The 20784-nt window shown below is 40.4% G+C and overlaps 1 protein-coding gene across 3 annotated transcripts in view; it reads left to right on the top strand.

The window, feature by feature from the left end:
- TAFA4 (TAFA chemokine like family member 4) overlaps window positions 1–20784 on the top strand; it is a 156409-nt gene that overhangs the window by 40714 nt on the left and 94911 nt on the right. For all 3 annotated transcript variants that reach the window (XM_037019360.2, XM_037019358.2, XM_073230886.1), the window contains one exon: window positions 2767–2882. In XM_037019360.2, coding sequence (XP_036875255.1) covers window positions 2768–2882 — 115 coding nt within the window. In that variant the 5' untranslated portion in view covers window position 2767. The remainder of the gene's footprint in view (window positions 1–2766; window positions 2883–20784) is intronic.

Genomic DNA, 20784 nt, shown 5'->3' with positions numbered 1-20784 from the left:
AGATTTTCCTGGGTGGGGTTGACCTAATTAGGTGAGCCCTGGCAAGGGGTGGAGCCTTTCCCAGAAGAGGAGATTCAGACTGAAGGGGCCATGTGGCCGAGGTCGGAATGCCGCCTCTTGGAGCTGAGAGCTTGGCTGACAGCAAGAACCCAGGCACCTTGGCTATATAGGCCCCAGGGTATGGGCTTTGCTGACAGCACAAAGCTTAGAAGCCAGTCCTTCCCCAGCTGAGCCTCCAGATGAGGACACACCCAGGTGACATCTTGATTACAGCTCTGGGAGTCCCTGCACAGAGGACACAGCTAGAATGTTGCCAGACTCCTGACTTAATGGAAACTGTGAGATAATATGTTCACATTGTTCTAAATTAAGTTTTGCCATTTGTGTTTGTTACATAGCAATGAAAAACTACACTCCATTCATCTGATTACTTAAAATTCTCCCTTTTGGGGCAATGACAGACTGGAAGCCAGGGAGCGGGAGCTTGATGCAGTGTGCAAATATATTTTGTTTGGTCTACTCCGTGTTCTTAAAACAAAACAATTGGAATTAGTTGCCAACATAGAAAATGTGCAAGTTGTACATCAGACTCCAATTTCCCTTGAAAAGTTATTCTTGGCATCCCTGGGCTCACATTTATGCGCCACAGCACCTGGCTGGTGTGGTGGCAGCTGGGCTGAGACCTGTGCACAGCTGCTGCAAACCTGGGCTGTGGGCCCAGCCAGCCTGCACATTCTCTTGCAGGCATTCGAATTTTTGACCCTTGCGTAAGAAAGAGAGACATCTTTGTAGCAATGAGATCAATTCCTGATACTGGAGTGAACAATTGGAATTTTAAAATATTATGAGTGGGACAGAGCACCTCGTCCCCCAATTCAGCCAATATGGAGTTTTGAACCTCTATGCTTTAATAATAATTTAATTATTAATATGTTAAGCCCACCCTAATAAGAAATATTAACAATCTCCTAAAACAATAATATAATTAATATATTATTTATAAATTATAAATTACATAATTTATATATAATTATTCATGTAATAATTGTTATACATAATAAAAGGCTCCCAGACACCCACATTTTCTTCGCCCCCTTCTGAACTGTGCCTGGGGTTCCATCTCCTGTGTGTGTACATGCTGGGGTCGGGAATGGAAGGCGTGCTTTGAGAAGTTAAAGGGCCTTCAAAGCAGAGTGACCGGACGTCTCCGTGTCAGTTTAGAGTGCTCCGGATGTCCACGGTGAAGGGCAGAAAGCAGCCAACTGTTGTGTCCTTTTTAACACTGAGTTCTTCAGAGATGGTCTGAACACCTTGTGTGCCCTGTGGCTTCAAATGCAGACTGAGTCTCAAATCAGTGAGTGATCAGATGCCTTTTTGATGAGCTCTATTTGACTAAATTGTGAGAGTCTGAGAGAGGGTTGGCGACAGAGCCTGCTCACCGGACTGCCATCCGGGCACTAGGTCTCCAGGAATCAGGGGCCTGGTTGAGGTGCTGCTGGGCCAAGAGCCATGGACTAGCAGATCCTTCCAGAACTTCCTCAGGAGCTTTGTCTCTAGTGTGACTGAAACAGGAATCTGATGCCCTGGACCATGTCTTTATCACCTGCATTGGAATGTTTATGCATGTTGTGTAGATTAAAGAAGGTGGATCCTTTGACCCTCTGTGGTGGGTCTTGTTATCATAGGCATCATGAGACGTGCCAGGCAGAACCTAATAGCTCTGAAGTTTCCAATGCCAAGCACTCTGACTTTTGTTTGAAAAAAATTAAGAAAGAGCAAACAAAAAAGTTAGATTCTGATTGTCCTGTAAGGTCAAAAAGGACAGAAAATTGGGTGGGGTGTATGCATTTTTAATCTTTCATCTACTCTTGTTTTGGGATGGTTTCACAATAGACCGCACAGCCACATTTGTAAGCCGAGTTGTCTTTGAGGAGTTGTTTTAATACTGTCCATTCACATGAAATTAGATTTATTTTTTCCCCAGCTTTAAGGAGATGTCATTGACACATACCATTGTGTATGCTGAAGGTGTACACTGTGTGGATTTTATACATTTATAAACTGCAAAATGGTTACCGCCCCAGCGTTAGCTACCACCTCCATCTTGTCACCAAGTTACTGTTTCTTTTTTGTGGTCAGAACAGTTAAGATGTATTCTCTTAGCAACATTTGAATACAGGATGCAGGACTGTTAGCTACAGTCACCATGCCGTGCATAGATCCCCAAACTTGTTAACTTTAAACTGGAAGTTTGTACCCTTTGACCAGAATCTCCCTATTTTCCCCCAAACCTTTGATACCCACCACTCTACTCATTTCTCTGAGCTTGTCTTATTTAGGTTTCACATATGAGATCCAACAGTATTTGCCCTTCTCCATGAGACTTATTTCACTTAGCATAATGCCCTCAAGGTCCCTCCAAATTGGTGCAAATGGCAGGATTTCCTTCTTCTCTGGTGGATGAATAATAACAGTCCATTGTGTGTTCTATTGGGATCCCCATGTTCTATCGGGACAGTGCGTGCTACACCCTTAGGGCTCATAAATAGACATCTCACCGAAGTGTGTTGCCAGTTTGGAAAACTCTTAATTATAAAAAATCGAGAGAATGCACAGCCCAGCTAAGGTGTGGCGGGCCTTCAGTTTGCCTGGGGAGACGTGGCCCTGCACCTCGCTTCTCCCCTGCCCCCTATCTCCCCAGGATCACATTTGCTGAAGAGCCTCACCCCCTGGCGCTCGCTGACCCATGTCCTGCTCTCCCTCTAGGATGGGGGTCTGTGCAAAGTCGGTGCTGCTGTCACACTGGTTCCTGCTGGCCTACGTGTTTGTGGTGTGCGGTAGGCTGATGTCCGCCTCGAGCCAGCACCTCCGGGGACACTCAGGTAAGCCCTGTGGGCCCATCCTGTGCAGCTGGGGTCAATTAATAAAACCCTCTCACACGTCAGAGTCCACACCTTAGGCACAGGTAGTCAACAAGAGCTTTTGATGGTGTGTGAATAATCAGAGGAGGCATGAGATACATCACAGCAAAGCGGTTTAACTGTTTGATGCTTAAAGAGTGTTGTTCCGGACATCTTTTTAAGATGTTCACCAGGCTTGTCTTTTGTCTTTTGCTTTCCTGGGTGCACTTAATTTTTTTGTAGTGATTTTTCTCAAAGAATCCTGGGAAACCAGTAGCCCTGTGTGTGTATCAACTCCCGCAGTTTCCTTTGAAGGTAGAACATCTTTATTCATAAACTTAAATTAACACAGAACTATAGTGACAGGAGCTTTTAGATAATTTAAGACCCTTTCCAAAAGTGTGGAGAGAAGATGATGAATGATTTAAAAAAAGAAAGAAAAAAAAAAGCTGTGGTAATTTTTGCGAGGGACCTAAAATGGGGTATTTCTAAAGTTTTATAAAATTATTCTGATCATTTCTGGTGAGACCCATATCTATACTTGGCTTATTTCTAGAGAAAGACTAGAATAATCAGTTAGGTATCTATGTACACATGCTTGAGTGTGTGTGTGTGTGTGTTCTCTCCCCCTTTTCTTGTCATATCTACATTTAAACTAGGAGACTTCTCCATGAATTGTGTTTTCCTGAATAATTCATATTCGTCCGTGGACTCTGCCAAGCAATTAATTTACTGTCTCTTGCTTTGGTAATTTGAGTCGTGGCACTTCAGGCATGCTTTTGACTCCCTTAGTGAGAGTGTAAGGTTTGAACCGTCAGCCACATTTGTCTTAGAACCATAGATTCCCTCTCCCAAAAGTCTCGTATGTGGAGGAGTTTATTAGATAGCCTTCCCCTCAGGCAGAGAGCAGGTCATGCCTTCCATGCCGTTATTCTGATATTTTAAGGTGTAGGTGTAATTTTAAACTTATAGTGATTTTACAAATCTCTCCTGACTCTGTTTTCCCTCCTCAAGTGAGAGTTTGAAGAAGACAAGAAAAACAATCACTGACATTTTAATGAAGTATGTAGGCGCCGTGAAGTGCCCACAGCTAGTTGGCCATTGTGCTGAGTATCTTCGGACAGTTTGTTCCCAAGGATAGAGCGGTTGAAGTCATTAGTCTTATCTGTGTGATTCATATCTCTTATCTTGGGTGGAGGTTGAGAGTCAGGGCAGGCAAAGCTTTTCAGTGGGTTAGGCTATCAACAACAGAGTTTTCGATTTCTAGGAACTAGGCTTGAAGGGTTGTGTGGCAAAGTGATTAAGGCTTGAAGGAAAGCCAGGACATGACCGAACCATCAATTTTTGTCTGTGTGGTCATCCTGGCTTCATCCCATAACCCTTTGAGTTTGGAAAAGGGAGAATTGTAGGGGTAAATCTCAATAAAGATTTGAACTGTATAAATAAGAAATGCGGACAGTACCTTCCACTTACCAGGTGCAACAGCAAGAGGGACAGTGAGAAGTCTGAGCAAAGCCTTCACAAATGGAAAAAAAATGGAATTTTCATCCTGGAATATTTGGATTCTCAACATGCCCTCCAGATTTTAGTTTCTCTGGCTTTGCATAGATTCCTCCAGCTTTTGTCTTTGTAATTTAATCCCTCACACCCTTCATCTTGACCGCTGTTGAAGGAACAGGCTTGTTTCCTGCCTGCAGAGAGCTCTGTTTTCTCCTGCCTATTGCCTGGAGAACCACTTTTGTGAAAGAACCTCCGTAGGCAGCCTATCTGGCCATCTGCTGATCATATATCCATTGAGAGTTAGGGCCTCTGAATCCTACTGGGAAATCTTAACTCCCTCCCAGGTTTCTTAAGCTGTGTCCCTGATACATGGAATATAGTGGATGCTAAATGGATATTAACGAATAGACTAATCAATGTTGTCCATTCGTCATTCTGTGATCGGTGATGTAGTTTTTCTACTGGTGGTAGAAATTCTGAACAGTAAAGGCAAGTGTGAAAGAAATCTTATAGGAAAACACAACCAAGAGGAAGATAACATAAAGGTATTGGCTCACATGACCATGGAGGCAGAGAAGTCTCAGGATTTCAGTTTGCCTGCTTGGAGACCCAGAAAAGCCAGTGGTGTGCTTTGTAGGCCTGAGGTCCAGGGGGCTGATGGTGTAGCTTCCAGTCTGAGTCTGCAGGTCCGGGAGCCAGGAGTGCAGACCCAGACATAATGTTTAATCAGATATCTGGGCATCCCATGGCCCAGTCAAGGTGACACATAAAATTAGGCACCACAACTGTCTAGTGGAAGCTGCAGAGTGTTAACTGCAGAAGGCTGTGTGTGAATATCCAAGACGGTGCCTGACACTGTCCCAAGGGCTCTGTGGGTAGTGCTGGCCACATAAAGGAACTGCGGCCCCAGGAAAACCTAGTCAGAAGTTTATTGGGTGATTTTAATGGCTTGGATTAGGAGAGAGGCTCCTTGATGGCTGTGTATAAACAAGGAGAGATATTTTATAAACTCTTTAGGATAGAGGAAAAGGTGGGACTCTTCCCCAATTTCGACAGATGGAGTGTTAGCTCTGGATTGAGGTTTCATTTGAGTTCAAGTATTAAAAATAATAAACGCCACCGAATCTTCATAGGGTGGGTAGTGGAACCTTTTTTAAAGGCAAATGGCATTGGTGAACTTCCACAAGAGTCCAGATATGATATTTTTAAGGAATCAGAACAAAAGACTATTTTTATTGTTTTAAAAATTCTACTTGACATAATGGTTGAGTAAGAGACCACATGGACTTCCAAGGCCTCAAGCCATAGAAAAAAAAGCTGAAGGGGCCGATTGGTGGGTTAGTTTCTTTTGGAAGCCAGAGTTAACTCTTATGCTAATTCTTCCCCTCACTATTTGTTCATTTGTGCCTTTCTTCTTTTTTCCTTCTGTAAGCGGAATCGTTACCCCGCAAGAGGGCAGCACACGTAACAAGGTGGAAAGACGCCGCAGGGTCAGAAACGTAAGAGTCATGTGGAGTTAGTTGTTCAGGGATCTTTGTGAAAGTCGCATTTCTTGTGGAGGTAATGAGTTTGGGGCACAGAGCATCCTGTATCTTTGAGATTTATTCCTGCACATGTTTGAACACATGCAAAAAATTTAAACCTTCCGCTTTGAAGATAGACTGATACTACTTTCCTGCAGTAACTGAGAGAGCTTTAAGGAGAACCTGGTTTGGGTGTTTGCATTTCAGCAAATGCTGTGGTGCGTACTCTCTAAGAAGATCTGGTTGGGTGTAAAGCCTCCTATTTCATGTATCCTGTCCAGGTATAAAGGCCCTGAGAAGCTGAAGCACCCTGGGAATGAGGCAGTAAAGGGAATCATGTGTTTGGGCTCTGGAGGCCAACGTAATCCTGGCACACCCTGGCTGTGTGACCTCTTCGAGGCCACTTACCCTCTCTGAACCTTCATCTGTAAAATGAAAAAACAAACAAACATTGTCATCTGTAAAAAAATGGCAATGCAGAATACGAATGTTGAGATTGCGTGCTGTGGTGCCTTGTGTTATTTTTAACGGAGGATAATTGTGTGGAGAGCAGTTGTTCCATCCAGCTTTGGGCCCATATTTCTGCCCCCTGTAATGACTGTAATTTCCTAGGAACCCTGCAGATACTTTTGATTGGAATGCCTCATTTAGCCCTCATTTTTCTTGAGAAACCTTTTTTTTCAAAGATAACATTTGGGTGGGGAACATAACTTCCACTACAGGAGTTTTCTTGTGGGGCTTAAATGCGATGCATTATTTGTGAAAACTGCACGTAGTAAAGCTGCCTATGTAGGCTACTATTTTTACTTTGCAGATGAAAATGATCACACTTGGACAGATGGTTTTTGAAAAATGATTTGCCTGTACTGCCTGAGTTCTGACACTAGGTGGCAGGCAAGGCTTAGGAGAGCTAAATAGCAAAAAGCTGGATTAACGCCTTGTGCAGTAGAAATATAATGTGAGAGCCACATAAGTAATTTTAAAGGTCCTATAGTCATGTTAGGGAAGAGAAAAGAAACAAGGGAAGTTAATTTTACTAAAATATTTTAATTTAACCTAACATCTTCAAAATAGTGTCATTTCAATCTGTGGCTCTAGCCACATTTCACATCTGGGTAACCACATATGGCTAGAGTTTACAGCAATAAACCCAAGCTAACAAATTGGGTCTTAACATTATTTTCTGATAGAATTATGAGCTATTTGTACTTTGATGGGTCAATCATAGGGCACAATATTTTATCTCCCTTTATTTCACTTTGTTTCTTTTAATGTTTCATTCTCCCCCAATCTCCACACAAACGACTACTTACAAATTTAGAGAAAGTGCCAGGAAAGTGGGTTTGTAACCTCAAGTCATAAACAGTGGGGAAGGTGGTTCTGTTTCCTAATGAGCTGCGTTGGAGATCATTCTTTGCAAGAGTGTATTTTTAGGGAGATAGAAGTGACAAAATAATTTGGAATAGAAGTGTGTGTGTGTGATGGCTTCAGTCACTAAAGTCTTAAAGTTACTCCCTGGACAACTTATTTTAACCAATAATGGGCATTTACCCACTGGAGTGAAGTCCAGTGGTACTGTTGTAATATGCTTTCTTCTGTAACTGTCCTGTCTTCTTTGCTTGTGCCACACCCCAGTGAATGGTCGCTTCATTAACTGTATGGGTATATTTCTGTGTGGGTAACTCCACAGGAATATCCTGTATGTTATGAACAAGAGGGAAGACTGCACAATGGATAAGAAGCCTGTGTTTCCATAGTGATGTCAAGGGCATCTGTATGACCATGCTTACGCTGGGGACCTTTTACACTAAAAGGCACAGAGGCCCCACTGCAGCTGTGTTGCATCTGAATCTCACAAGGCAGAGCCCAGGCAGCTGTATTATTTCACAGCCACCTAGTGAGTATCTAGGTCTGCAGGCAAAGGTAAGAACCGCTGATGAAGAAGGAAAAAAAATCAGAAGTTTGGCTCTAGTTTCTGTTAAGCTACAGTTTGATCAGAGTGCTGACGAGTCTTGATTTCGGCCTTGCTTGGCCACTGTGCCTTGGCTGGGGAGAGGTGTGCCCCCTGTCAAGGTGACCTCCGTCTCCACCTCTCTGGGAGGACTGAGAGTCCTAGCCCATCGTGCTCTCCATGACCATTCCCGGATGGGAAAAGCCTCCAGCGTGAGGGATTCCATTGACCTCCCTTGTACTCTACTTTATTTTTCTCCAGCGCCATCTTGAAGGGCTCATCATAATCTCGGCGTTTAATAATAAGGGAGAGGAACAGATTACATGAGGGTTAATATTCGACTTCTTCTCATCTCCCCGGCTGCAAGTCCCAGTGTCGCAGGCAAGGGCAGCTTTGTGAAATACCTGAAAAACGAGCATGCTTCACAGAGCTGTTCATGGCAAGGAAGGGCCGTCTCACGGACAGGGGAGTAAAGAATTTCAGTTCCTTAAATGAGCTTGTGAGCCATCTTATGGGGCAGCGCAGGCTTTTTCTCCTGCCCCTTTTGAGTCTTTGAGGCAGACCGGACAGTGATCAGCCATTGAAGAGTTCTCTGGATAGTTAGGGAAAAGATTCGCCTTTCCCTCAAGAAGAAAGTTCCTCTTCCCCCTTCAAGCCATGCACTTCCATGTGACTAAACAAAGCCTGGGGTTTAAAAAGCCACAGGTCAATATCTCATCTGTATGTCAGTGCTGCACCAGGAAATCAGAATCTTTGTCCCATGTAACGAAAATGAAATCATTGGTAAAAAGAATCATGAAGGACAGAGATGGGGCAGGAAGAAAAATGAGGTTTTGTGTTTTCCTGGCATAGCTCGGATGCTTGAGGTATTGTGGCCGATGTGGTGGTCTCAGAATAGGCCACAGACTAGCACAGTGGAGCAACATTATGGAAGGGACTCTTCAAAAAGGATTAATTGATTGTGAGAATACTGGATGTACAGGATTTACAGTTTTACTCCTAAAGCTGTGCACCATCCATGCTTACGTTTTAGGGAATGTCTGAAATCAGAGAATAACTGTAAATGATTTAAACAGCGCTCAGGGAGCCTGGGGGTGATCGGCATCTCCTGCTGGCTTTTCCTTTCCTGTCTCTTACATGTCGTGGAGAAAGTAGTGTGGTCCTGGAGTCAAAAAGGAAACAACAGAGAACTTTGTTTCAGGAAAACATAATAATGAGCATGAAATGAAGTAAATGAAGATCCGTAGTCCTGTTAGAAGCAGATCATTGTTCCCTAGTTAGATATTTGCTGAAGGGCTGGAAATAAATACCAGCCATTCAGGGGTTGGGGAGACTTGAACAACTTGACTTGGTGATGAATGGAAGAGTATAAAGTTGAGGTGTGTGTTTTCTTCCCCCAGATCAAACACAGTTACGGAGTTTGTTATTGGGAAAGCATTTGCAAGGGATGGTGGAAGGCATTTCTTTCAAGAGGATTTTTGAAAGCCTGTTTGGATTTGGGCCAGGGAAGTGAACATGTGTTGTTTACTGGGTCTTACCTCTTTCTCACAAATGTCCTGGGATCATCTCACAGACTTCCAAATAAGTGTCATCTCATCCAGGACAGTGATTTCTAATTGGGGGTATTGTAACTGTTTGAGTTATTGCTGGCCAATCATATCATATAATAAGTGATGCCCATATGTAAAGAGTGAGCAGGCATCAACATTTATTTTTCTAGTTAGTTTACTTTTAGGGCACTGAAACATCCACAGGATGGATAGATCAGCATTTGTTGCCAGACATGTGTGTATCTTCTCCTGAGGAAAAATGATGGTATCAAATCTCTCCAGGTGGGAGCAAGGTTATTAGCCTGTCTCCTCTACCCAATGTTGTGAGGATCTTGAATTTGTTCTCCAGTGAGTCTGACTTGTGTCTCAGGTGTGTGACACATCAGAACCTGGATTGTTTCTCTAAGTCACTGAAACTTTAATTTGAACCCTGTTAATTTTAGAATGTGTGATGATCCTGAAATGGTAAGCCTGACATTTACCTGTGTGCTGTCTAAGAAAAGAGATTTGCTGAGCAAATAAATAGTGTAAATAGATTTGGCTGGGAGCTGTTTAAGTTATCTTAAAATTATCAAGTGCTTTGGAAGCCTTTTTTTTTAACATAAGATCAACCAGTTTATACTCCCACCAGTGGAGCACAAGGGTTCCCTTTCTCCACATCCTCTCCAACACTTATTTTTTGTTTTTTTGATAATAGCCAATCTGATAGGTGTAAGGTGATATCTCATTGTGGTTTTGATTTGCATTTCCATGGTGATTAGTGATGTTGAGCATCTTTTCATGTGTCTGTTGGCCTTCTGTATTTCTTCTTTAGAAAGATGTCTATTCAGGTCCTTCACCCATTTTTTGAAGTGGGTTGTTAGTTTTTTGATATTAAGTTATGTGAGTTCTTTATATATTCTGGATATTAACCCCCTATCAGACCTATGATTTGCAAGTATCTTCTCTTCAGGAGGTTGTCTTTTCGTTTTATTGATGGATTCCTTTGCTGTGTGGAAGCTTTTTAGTTTGATGTAATTGCATTTGTTTATATTAGCTATCGTTGTCCTTGCCTGAGGAGACTGTTCCAAAAAATATTGCTAAGACTGATGCCAAAGATCTTACTGCCTATGTTTTCTTGTAGGAGTTTTATGGTTTCAGGTCTCACATTCATCTTTAAGCCATTTTGAGTTTATTTTTGTGTGTGATGTAAGATAGTGGCCCAGTTTTCCTAACACCACTTATTGAAGAGACTGTTCTGTAGGTTCTTGGCTTTTTTGTCATAGATTAATTGAGCTTATACGTGTGGTTTTATTTCTAGACTCTCCCTTCTGTTCCACTGATCTATTTCCGCTGTCTGTCTGTCTGCCAGGATGGTAGCTTTGTAATAGAGTTTGAAGTCAGGCAGCGTGATACTTTCAGCTCTGTTCCTCTCAAGGTTACTTTGGCTGCTGAGGGTTTTCTGTGTTTCCATATGAATTTTACAGTTTGCCCTGGTTCTGTGAAAAATGCCATTGGTATTTTGATGGAGATTGCACTGAATCTGTAGATTAAAGAATATGGACATTTAAAATATTAATTCTTCCAATCTTTGAGCATAGGGTATGCTTCCATTTATTTGTGTTTTCTTCAATTTCTTTCACGAATGTCTTACCATTTTCAGAGTATAGGACTTTAAACACCTTGGTTAAATTTATTCCTAAGTATTTATTATTCTTGGCACAACTATAAATGGGATTATTTTTCCTAATTTCTTTTTCACATCTCACTTTTAGTGTATAGAAACAACTGATTGCTGTGTTAATTTTGTCCCCTTAAACTTTTCTAAATTCCTTTGTTCTACTAGTTTTTGGTGAAGCTGTTAGTGTTTTCTGTATATTTCATCTGCAAGTTGTCACAATTTTCCTTCTTCCTTCCCAGTTTGGGTGCCTTTTATTTATTTCTCTTGGCTAATTGATGTTGGCTATGTCTTCTAATACAACACTGAATTAAAGTGGTGACAGTGGGCATCCTTGTCTTGTTCCTAACCTTAGAGGAAAAGCTTTCAGCTTTTCACCACTGAGTATGATATTAACTGTGGGTTGTCATGTATTATGTTGTGGTCTACATTCTGTTTTTTCCCCACTCTATTGAGAGTTTTTATCATGAATAGATATTGAATTTTTGCTAAATGCTCTTTTGCATGTATTGAAATGACCTTATGATTTTAATCCTTTCTTTTGTTACTGTGTATCAACATTGATTGATTTGTGGATTTTGACCCATGCTCGCATTCCTGGAATAAATCCCACTTGATCATAGTTATTGGTCCTTTTCATGTATTGTTGGATTCAGTTTGCTACTATTTTGTTGAGGTTTTTACAGGTATATTCACCAGTGATATTGGCCTGTGGTTTTTTTTGTGTGTAATATTTTTGTCTGGTTTTAGTATCGGGGCAATGTTGACCTTATAAAATAGGTTTGAATACATTCCTTTCTCTTCCATTTTTTTTTGGAATAATTTGAGAAGGATGGGTATTAACTTGCCTTTAAGTCTTTCATAGAATTCACTTATGAAGACATTGGTTGCTTACCTGATCTTAGAGAAAAAGCTTTTAACTTTTCATCAAGTATGATGCTAACTGGGGGTTTGTCATATAGGGTTTTTATTCTGTTGAGGTTAGCTTCTGTTATTATTTTATTATTAACTTTTGTTTTTTGGGGAATTTAAAAATTACTTATTCAATTTCATTACTTATAATCAGTCTATTCAGATTTTATATTTCTTTATCATTCAGTCTTGGAAGGTTGAGTGTTTCTACGAATTTATCCAGTCTAGGTTTTCAAATTTGTTGTAGAACTATTCGTAGTAGTCTCTTATCCTTGGTATTTCTGTTGTATCAGTTGTAACTTCTCTTTCATTTCTGTTTTGGTTTCTCTGGGCCCTCTCTTTTCTTGGTGAGTCTGGCTAGAGGTTCATTGATTTTGTTTATCTTTTCAAAGGAGCAGGTTTTAGTTTCATTGCTCTTTTCTATTTTTTTCCCATTATTTTTTAGTCTCTATTTCATTTATTTTGCTCTGATCTACATTATTTCTTTGTTTCTCCTAAATTGGCCTTTGTTTTTCTATTCCTTTAGTTATAAATTTAGATTGCTTATTTGGCATTTTTCTTGTTTGTTGAGATAGGTGTGTATCACTATGAATGCCCCCTTTAGCTGCTTTTTCTGGATCCCATAGATTTTGGAAAGCTGTGTTCTATTTTCATTTGTTGCAAGATATTTTTTGATTTGATTTCTTCTTTGAGCTCTTCGTTGTTTTGTAACATGCTGTTTTTTTTCTCCACATGTTTTGTTTGTTTTCCAATTTTCTTCTTGTAAATAATTGATTTCTAATTTCATACTCTTGTGGTCAGAAAAGATGTTTGTTAGGATTTCAGTCTTCTTGAATTTATTGAGACTTGTTTTGTGGTCTAACCTGTGATCTAGCCCAAGGAAAGTTCCCTGTGCACTTGATAAACATGTGTATTCTGTAATTTATTTTTAAATGAAAGGTACTGTATGTATCTATTAAGTCTATCTGGTCTAATGTTTTGTTTAAGGCCAATATTTCTTTATTGATTTTCTGTCTAGATGATCTTTCCATTGATATAAGTGGGGTATTAAGCTCCCTTAGTAATTCTGTGTTAGTGTCCGTTTCTCCTTTTATATATATTACAATTTGCTTTATATATTTAGGTATCCTATGTTGGGTGCATAAATATTTATGAATGTTATTACATCCTCTCCATGGATTCACCCTTTTATCATTACATAATGCCCTTCTTTGTTTTTTGTTACAGTCTTTGAAAGTCTATTTTGCCTGATCAGAGTGTTGCTGCTCCAGCGTTCTTTTGTTTCCATGTGCATGAAACATCTTTTTTTCATCCCTTCACTTCCAGTCTGTGTGTCTCCTTATATCTGAAGTGAGTCTCTTGTAGGCAGCATGTAGATGGGTCTTGTTTTTTTATCCATTCAGCCTCCCTGTCTCTTTTGATGGAGTCCATTTACATTTAAAGGAATTATTGATACGTATGTACTTGTTGCCACTGTGTTAATTGTTTTCTGGATTTCTTGTACTTCTCAGTTCCTTTCTTCTCTTGATGTCTTTCCTTGTGGTTTGATGGTTTCCTTTAGTGTCATGTTTGGGTTCCTTTCTCTATTTTTTTGTATGTCTGTTACAGGTGTTTGGTTTGTGGTTACCATGAGTTTCATATATATGGCTTTCCATATACTATGTGATATAATACATAGTATATAATGTAATATATATAACATGATATATAATATATATTATATAGTCTCTTAACTGGTAGTCACTGAAGTTCAAGTGTATTCTAAAAGCACTACATATTTACTCTCCATCCACATTTTGTTTTTGATGTCATATTTTATCTGTTTGTGTATCCCCTAACTACTTATTGTAGTTATAGTCAATTTACTATATTTCTTTTTAACTCTCATACTAGGTTTTTAAGTGGCTGATCCACCACCTTTACTACATATTTGCCTTTTCCAATGAGATTTTTCCCTCCATATGTTTTATTTTTAGTTATGGCCTTTTTTTCCCCCTCCATTTACTAAAGAGGATCCTTTAGCATTTCTTCTAAGGCTAGTTTGTTTTTGTTTTTGCTTGTCTGGGAAACTCTCTCTTTTCTTTAATTCTGAATGACAGCCTTGCTGGGTAGAGTATCCTTGGTTGCAAGTTTTTCCCATTCAGTACTTTAAATAAATCACACCAGTCCTTTCTGGCCTGCAAAATTTCTGCTGAAAAATCAGCTGCAGTCTTACAGAGTTTCTCTTAAATGTGACTTTTTCTCTTGCCCCCTTTAAGAGCCTCCCTTTATCTTTTACTTTTGCCATCTTAATTATAATTTGTGTGTATCTGGGTTCATCTTCTTTGGGAAATTCTTTGCTTCCTCATTCTGGATGTCTGTTTCCTTCTGCAGATTAGGAAAGTTTTCAGCCATTATTTCTTCAAATATTTTTCTGTTTCTCTGTTCTTCTGGAACCTTTATAATGTGACTCTTAGCAACTTTTGATGTTGTCTCAGGCAGTGCTTAAGCTATCCTCATTTTATAAAAAATTAGTTTTAATTTTTGTATTTGATTAGGTGATTTTTACTTTTCTGCTTTCCAGATTGCTGATCCAGTCTTCTGTATCATCTAATCTGCTATTGATTCCTTCTTGGTATTTTTCAGTTCAGTTATTCTATTCTTCATCTATGACTGGTTCTTTCTTTTTTTTAAATTCTTTTTTTATCAAGGTATCATTGATATACACTCTTATGAAGGTTCACAAGAAAAACAGTGCAGTTACTACATCCTTTCACCCTTATTATCGAGTCCCCCTGGTTCTTTCTTATGTATTCTATATTTTATTATGTTTCTTATTTATTTTAATTTTCTTATATTTTCTACTAAAATACAGAAAACATTTGTTGAAGTTCTCTGTGTATTCCTCCATTCCTCTCCCAAGTTTGGTGAATATTTTTATGACTTTCTTTTAATTTTTGATCAGGTAAATTACTTCCATTTCATTAGGACTTAAAAAAATTTTTTTCTGGGGTTTTGTCCTGTTTTTTGTTCAGAACGTATCCTCTGGCTCTTCCTTTTGTTCTACTCTTTGTGTTTGTTTCTATGAATTAGATAGTTTTCCAGTTTGTTCATCTAGTCTTGAAGGAATGGCCTTGTGTAGGAGTGTCCCGCAAAGACTGTCTGGCAGCTTTCGCTGGCCAGCTAGAGCAGGAATGAGCGCAGATGTGAGCTCTCGTGGTGCAGACCAGGGCTGCCCTCAAAGGACAGCTGGAGCTAGAACATGCATGGGCCAGAGCGTCCCCAGGGCATGCCATAGCTGAGTCACTCTGGAGGGATGGCTGGAGCTGGGGTGGGGTATAATGAATCATAAGAAACACATATTTGGTCTTTCAGATGACCAAATATTTATTTCCCAGGTATATTTGTTCTTCATTCACAGTTCCTGAAAACACTGCAGAACCTTAAAGGTAAATGGGTGTTTTGTCATGTTAATGAGGTACTTTTGGAGCTGGAGTCTCATTTACCAAAGGGCAGGGGCTGGAGGCTGAATCAGCCAATGGCCAATAATTTAGCCAATAGAAACTATGCCATGAAACCCTCACAAAACCCATGATAAGAGCTAACACTTTCTGGGATCCTGCTTATCTGCTGGGGAGAGCTTCTGTGTTTGGGCAACCAGAACGAATCCTCATGCCACAGAGCCGGGCCCTGAGCTCCACAAAGATAGACACTCTTTTATTTGGGGCTTTGCCCTATGTATATCTTCAGATGGCTGTTCTTCTAACTTGTATTCTTTACAAAATCCTTTAAACTGGTGAATATAAGTGTTTCCCTGAGTTCTGTGAGCCACTCTAGCAAATTAATTGAACCTAACGGGGGGATGTTGTGGGAGCCTCCAGTCGGTAGCTGGCAGGTCAGAAGCACAGGTAACTTACGTGGGACTTGCTACAAGCATCAGGAGGAGGGTGGTGGAGGGCGGTTTTGTAGGATGGAGCCCTTAGTCTAGCACTGTCTCTAGGGAGGTAGCATCAGAATTGAGTTGCGTTCTTGGACACCCTGCTAGTGCTTGAGAATTGCTTGGTGTTATTGGAAGACAGACAGACAGACACACACAAACACTGCGCATGTGTGCGTACACACACACACACACACACACACACACACACACACACACACACTCCTACTCCTCCCCGTGTCCTGGAACTCAAAAGGAGTTATACTACTATACTATTACTGTTGTTGTATATGAAAAAACTTACCACGTGGGGCCAGTGGGCATGAGGGGCCCAAGGTGTGTCACACCACTTCTGCTGTGGGAGGACTGTGGTAGCTGGTGTGGGCCAGTGGTCCCAGGTTGCTGGGGATAGGATGGGACCCTGCTCCTGTCCATGTGGTCGAGGTAGAGGGGAACATGAAAAATAGCACTGACTGGCACCTCTGATCCCAGGGAGAGTTCCAGCAGTTCTCCCCATTTGTGGATGCTCCAGGGTTAATAAATGGTCACCGTGTTGTGGGCTAAGTTCACATCGTTGCTGTGTCTCTATCTCCCCTAGCCTTCTGTATGCGGTCACTTTATCTTTTGTTGTGCACGAGCTGGTCCATCAGCCCTCAGTTCTTCTTCAGCAGGAATTGCTCTATATGTAGTTGTAGATTTGGTGGGAGGAGGTGAGTTTAAGGTCTTTCCAAACCTCCATGTTGGATCGCCCTCTTTTAAAGATTTGTTTCTGCATAAATGTTTTACAGTTCATCCATTGTGTGTGCATCAGTAGGGGATTTGAGTTACTGAGCAATATTCTATTCTCTGCCACAGACTATTTATCCATTCACCTGTTGATGGACATTTGCAGTGTTTGCAGTTTTGGCTATCACAAATAGAGATGTAAAGAACATTTCATACAAGTCTTACATGGACACAATGCTTTCATTTCTCTCAAGTAAAAATGGTTGTATGTTTGACTTGTTAAAAAACTGTCAAATTCCATTTCAAAAGGGTTGTACCAACTCATGTTCTCATTAGCAGGTATGAAAGTCCCAGTTCCTTCACAGTCTTGCAAGCACTTGGTAGAGTCTGTATTTTTAATTTTAGCCATTTCAGTAGATGTGAAGTGATAGGGTGGTTTTAATTTGCCTTTCCCTCATGACTAATGATAGTGTATATATTTTAATTTGCTTTTCCATGTATCTCTGGTGAAGTGTCTCTTCAAGTCATTTGCCCATCAAGTCATTTGCCCATATTTAAAAGTTGGACTGGTTTTTTAATATTGGGCTTTGAGACTTCTCTATATGTAATCAATACAATTCTTGCATTAAATAAAGGGATTGCAAGTATTTTCTCCCAGCCTATTCATTCTCTTAACAGTGTCTTTTGAAGAAAAGTGTTTTGTTTTGATGAAGTTCAGTTTACCCAGACCACAGAGGTTATTTTCTACGAATGTTTTAGTTTTAGGCTGTACATTTAGGTCTGTGATTGATCTTGAGTTAATTTTTGTATATGAGGTCCTTGATGCATTTTTAGTGGGAGAAAAATATTGCCCATTATAAATTTTCTCTTCGTTACCTAGGTGAAGTTGCTGAGAGTACTTGAAAATAATAAAATCATAGATTTATTTTTAAATGACTTGCATGTAATAATAAGCCAGATGGATAGCCCCACACCTAATTAGTGTGATTTAGTGAGTTAAAATAAAGGTGTGCAATAATTTAAACAACAGAGCTTTTCAGATAATAATACTTTAAACATATCACATCTGTGCTGCTCTCAACAGTGAGAAGAATCCAACCCAGAAGCCAGGAAACCAGCTTTCCTTTCAGACTTGGACAATGACTGCTTGTGTAGACCATGCCACATTACTTTGACAAATTGTCTGGTCTCTTGGTCTCAGTTTCTACAGCTGTGAAACATAGAAGTTAAGTGAGTTTTTAAGTTCACTGTGTGTTGATCTGCCCACTAGGGGTGGGGCACATTTTTAAGGGTCCATATATCCATCTTAATACCAATAATTGAGTAGATTGGGTAGCTGTCCCTCATCTGTATATCTCCTTTTTCAAGGATGTGTTGATGGCATTTTGATGAAAATATGTAAGTCGACTTAAGGGGACTTTGACTTCGCATTAATGCTGTGCCCTGCATGCATTTTCATAATTGAAGAGTACAACAGTGTAAACACTGTCTTATTGGAAATATACTGCGAACTTGATTCTTACAGTAAAATGTATTCTTACTCACTTTAGTTGAGAAGCCTCCAGTTAGGAGGTCTTCTGCTAAGGTTCTTTCAAGCTTTGAGGTGTAATGAGGCAATGATGTAACAAACTGGTTAGCTGCTGTGGCCAGTGACTTTCCGCCTCCCTGAGATGTCAGTTTATTTAGACGGTTCCAATTCATGGTGACTCAAGGACTCAACTCCCTCCCTCTGACAGTGTTCCTCACCCCGCTTCATCTGTGCTGCTCACAACTGAGGTGGGGTGGGTGGTAGATAGAGTGATACACATCGTAGTAGAATATATTTGTAACTCAAGCCCTCCTGAGGGCTAGAGCTGGAGTCTCTGTTAATTCCATGTTTTCTCTATGTTTGGAATCTCTGAATTCTGTGTAAGAGAAACATATCTTATGGACTGACTGGTGGTCCATATACTGCTATATGCATCTTTTTACTAATAACTACATGTTTACATACACACCATCAGCAATATTTACAAATTTCTTGGGGTCTTAGACTATTTATGTGAGTAATTCTTTTTAAAAATTTATTTTTGTGCCAAAGGGTGTTTCTTTAATGATGGAACAATGTTGCTAAATTGACAGACCTCATGCTCTCTTACCTTGGCCAACATCTCTGAGGACAAGACAGAATTATTTTCTGCTCTCTCCGCCCCCACCACTTCCTTCATGCTCTGGGCCTCTTGAAATCTCTAGGAAAGTCTTCATCTCTGCTCCTTTTTCTGAGTTTTAACAAAACTGAAATCTTCATCCTACTCATGTTTTTCTGTTTTGCTGTATATTTTTTAATTGAAGCATCACTGATATACAACCTTATGATGGTTTCACGTATGGAGAACAGTGGTTCAGCCTTCACCCGTATTAGCAAGTCCTCATCCCCTCCACTGTGGTCACTGTCCATCAATGCAGTAAGATGTTATTTATTCATTAATTGTATTCCCCATGCTGTACTACCATCCCCGTAACCTACTTATATTGTGATTGCAAATTTTAGTGTCCTTAATCCCCTTCTCCCTCCCCATCCACCCTCTGCAACCCCTCTCCTTTGGTAACTACTAGTCTCTTTTCAGTGTTTATGGGTCTACTGCTATTTTGTTCCTTCTGTTTTGTTTTGTTGTTATACTCCACAAATAAGGGAAATCATTTGGTATTTGTCTTTCTCTGCCTGGCTTATTTCACTGAGCATAATGTCCTCTAGATACATCCATGTTGTTGCAAAGAGCAGGATTTCTTTTCTTTTTATGGCTGAATAGTATTCCATTGTGTATATATATCACATCCTCTTTATCCACTCATCTATTGATGGACACTTAGGTTGCTTCCATGTCTTGGCTATTGTAAATAGTACAGCAATAAACATAGGGGTGCATATGTCTATTCAAATCAGGGATCTTGTTTTCTTCAGGTAAATTCCTAGGAGTGGAATTCTGGGTCAAATGGTATTTCTATTTTTTAGTTTTTTGAGGAACCTCCATACTGCTTTCCACAATGGTTGAACTAGTTTACATTCCCATCAACGGTATAGGAGGTTCCTCTTTCTCCACATCCTCGCCAGCATTTGTTGCGTCTTGTTTTTTTGGGTGTTGGTCATCCTAAATGGTATGAGGTGATATCTTATTGTGGCTTTAATTTGCATTTCCCTAATGATTAGCAATGTGGAGCATCTTTTCATGTGCCTGTTGGCCATCTGTATTTCTTCTTTGGAGAAGTGTCTGTTCAGGTCCTCTGCCCATTTTTCAATTGGGTTATTTGTTTTTTTGTTGTTGAGGCATAAGAGTTCTTTGTATATTTTTAATGATAACCCCTTATTGGATAAATCATTGACAAATATATTCTCCCATACTGTGGGATGTCTTTTTGGTCTGCTGATGTCCTTTGCTGTAGGGAAGATTTTTTAGTTTGATGCAGTGTGACTAGTTTTCTTTGCAATCCCATGAATTTTATTTGTGCATTTATAATAGTTGTTCTGAGAGGAAGCATGTAGGCTTCACCATGGCATGCAGAACACAAAGACTGCTGTGTTTCCAGCTACATCTTAGCCTACACGCCTATATTAGCATGTCCTGTAACTCGGTAAGGGTGGCTGGTAGCGCAGGCATCTGTTAGCATCGTCAGGGAACTGTTTCCCCACAGGGAAGTGATTTGATGGTCACGTGGGAAGCAGCTGTGCCATGACCTCAGGTGTCAACAAAGGTAATCCAGCTGCGAAAGGGAAGAGAGGAAAGGTTGGTCAGCAACAGGCATAAATGAGTCACTTGCATCATATTACAACAGTGGTGCCTGGACATCTTGTGTGACCTATCTGGGGGACGTTAGTGACACATTCTTTGCAGCATTCCCCCCGTCAGGTTGGATCTCTGTTACTCACATTTGTCTTCTCAATCTGCATTTCCAGTAGGTGGGATTTAGATGACAGGTCACAGATGGCTTGATTTTCTGGTGAATCCTAATGTCCCTTTGTCGCCATTTGTAGAGAGAGGAGTGAAGTGGATGCCCTGAGAACGTCCCATTCTGCATTTTGGTCCGTTTTGAGCCACTGCATTTTGGCTGGGGGTGTGGAGCTCAGGGAGGTGCACTGCCTCCCTCCGCGGAGACTGGGAGCAGCACGCCCTC

Source organism: Manis javanica, chromosome 3 (assembly GCF_040802235.1).
Source record: "Manis javanica isolate MJ-LG chromosome 3, MJ_LKY, whole genome shotgun sequence".
Taxonomy (NCBI): Eukaryota; Metazoa; Chordata; class Mammalia; order Pholidota; family Manidae; genus Manis; species Manis javanica.
Note: the sequence above shows the minus strand (reverse complement) of the source record. Positions and strands in the feature narration are given on the sequence as shown.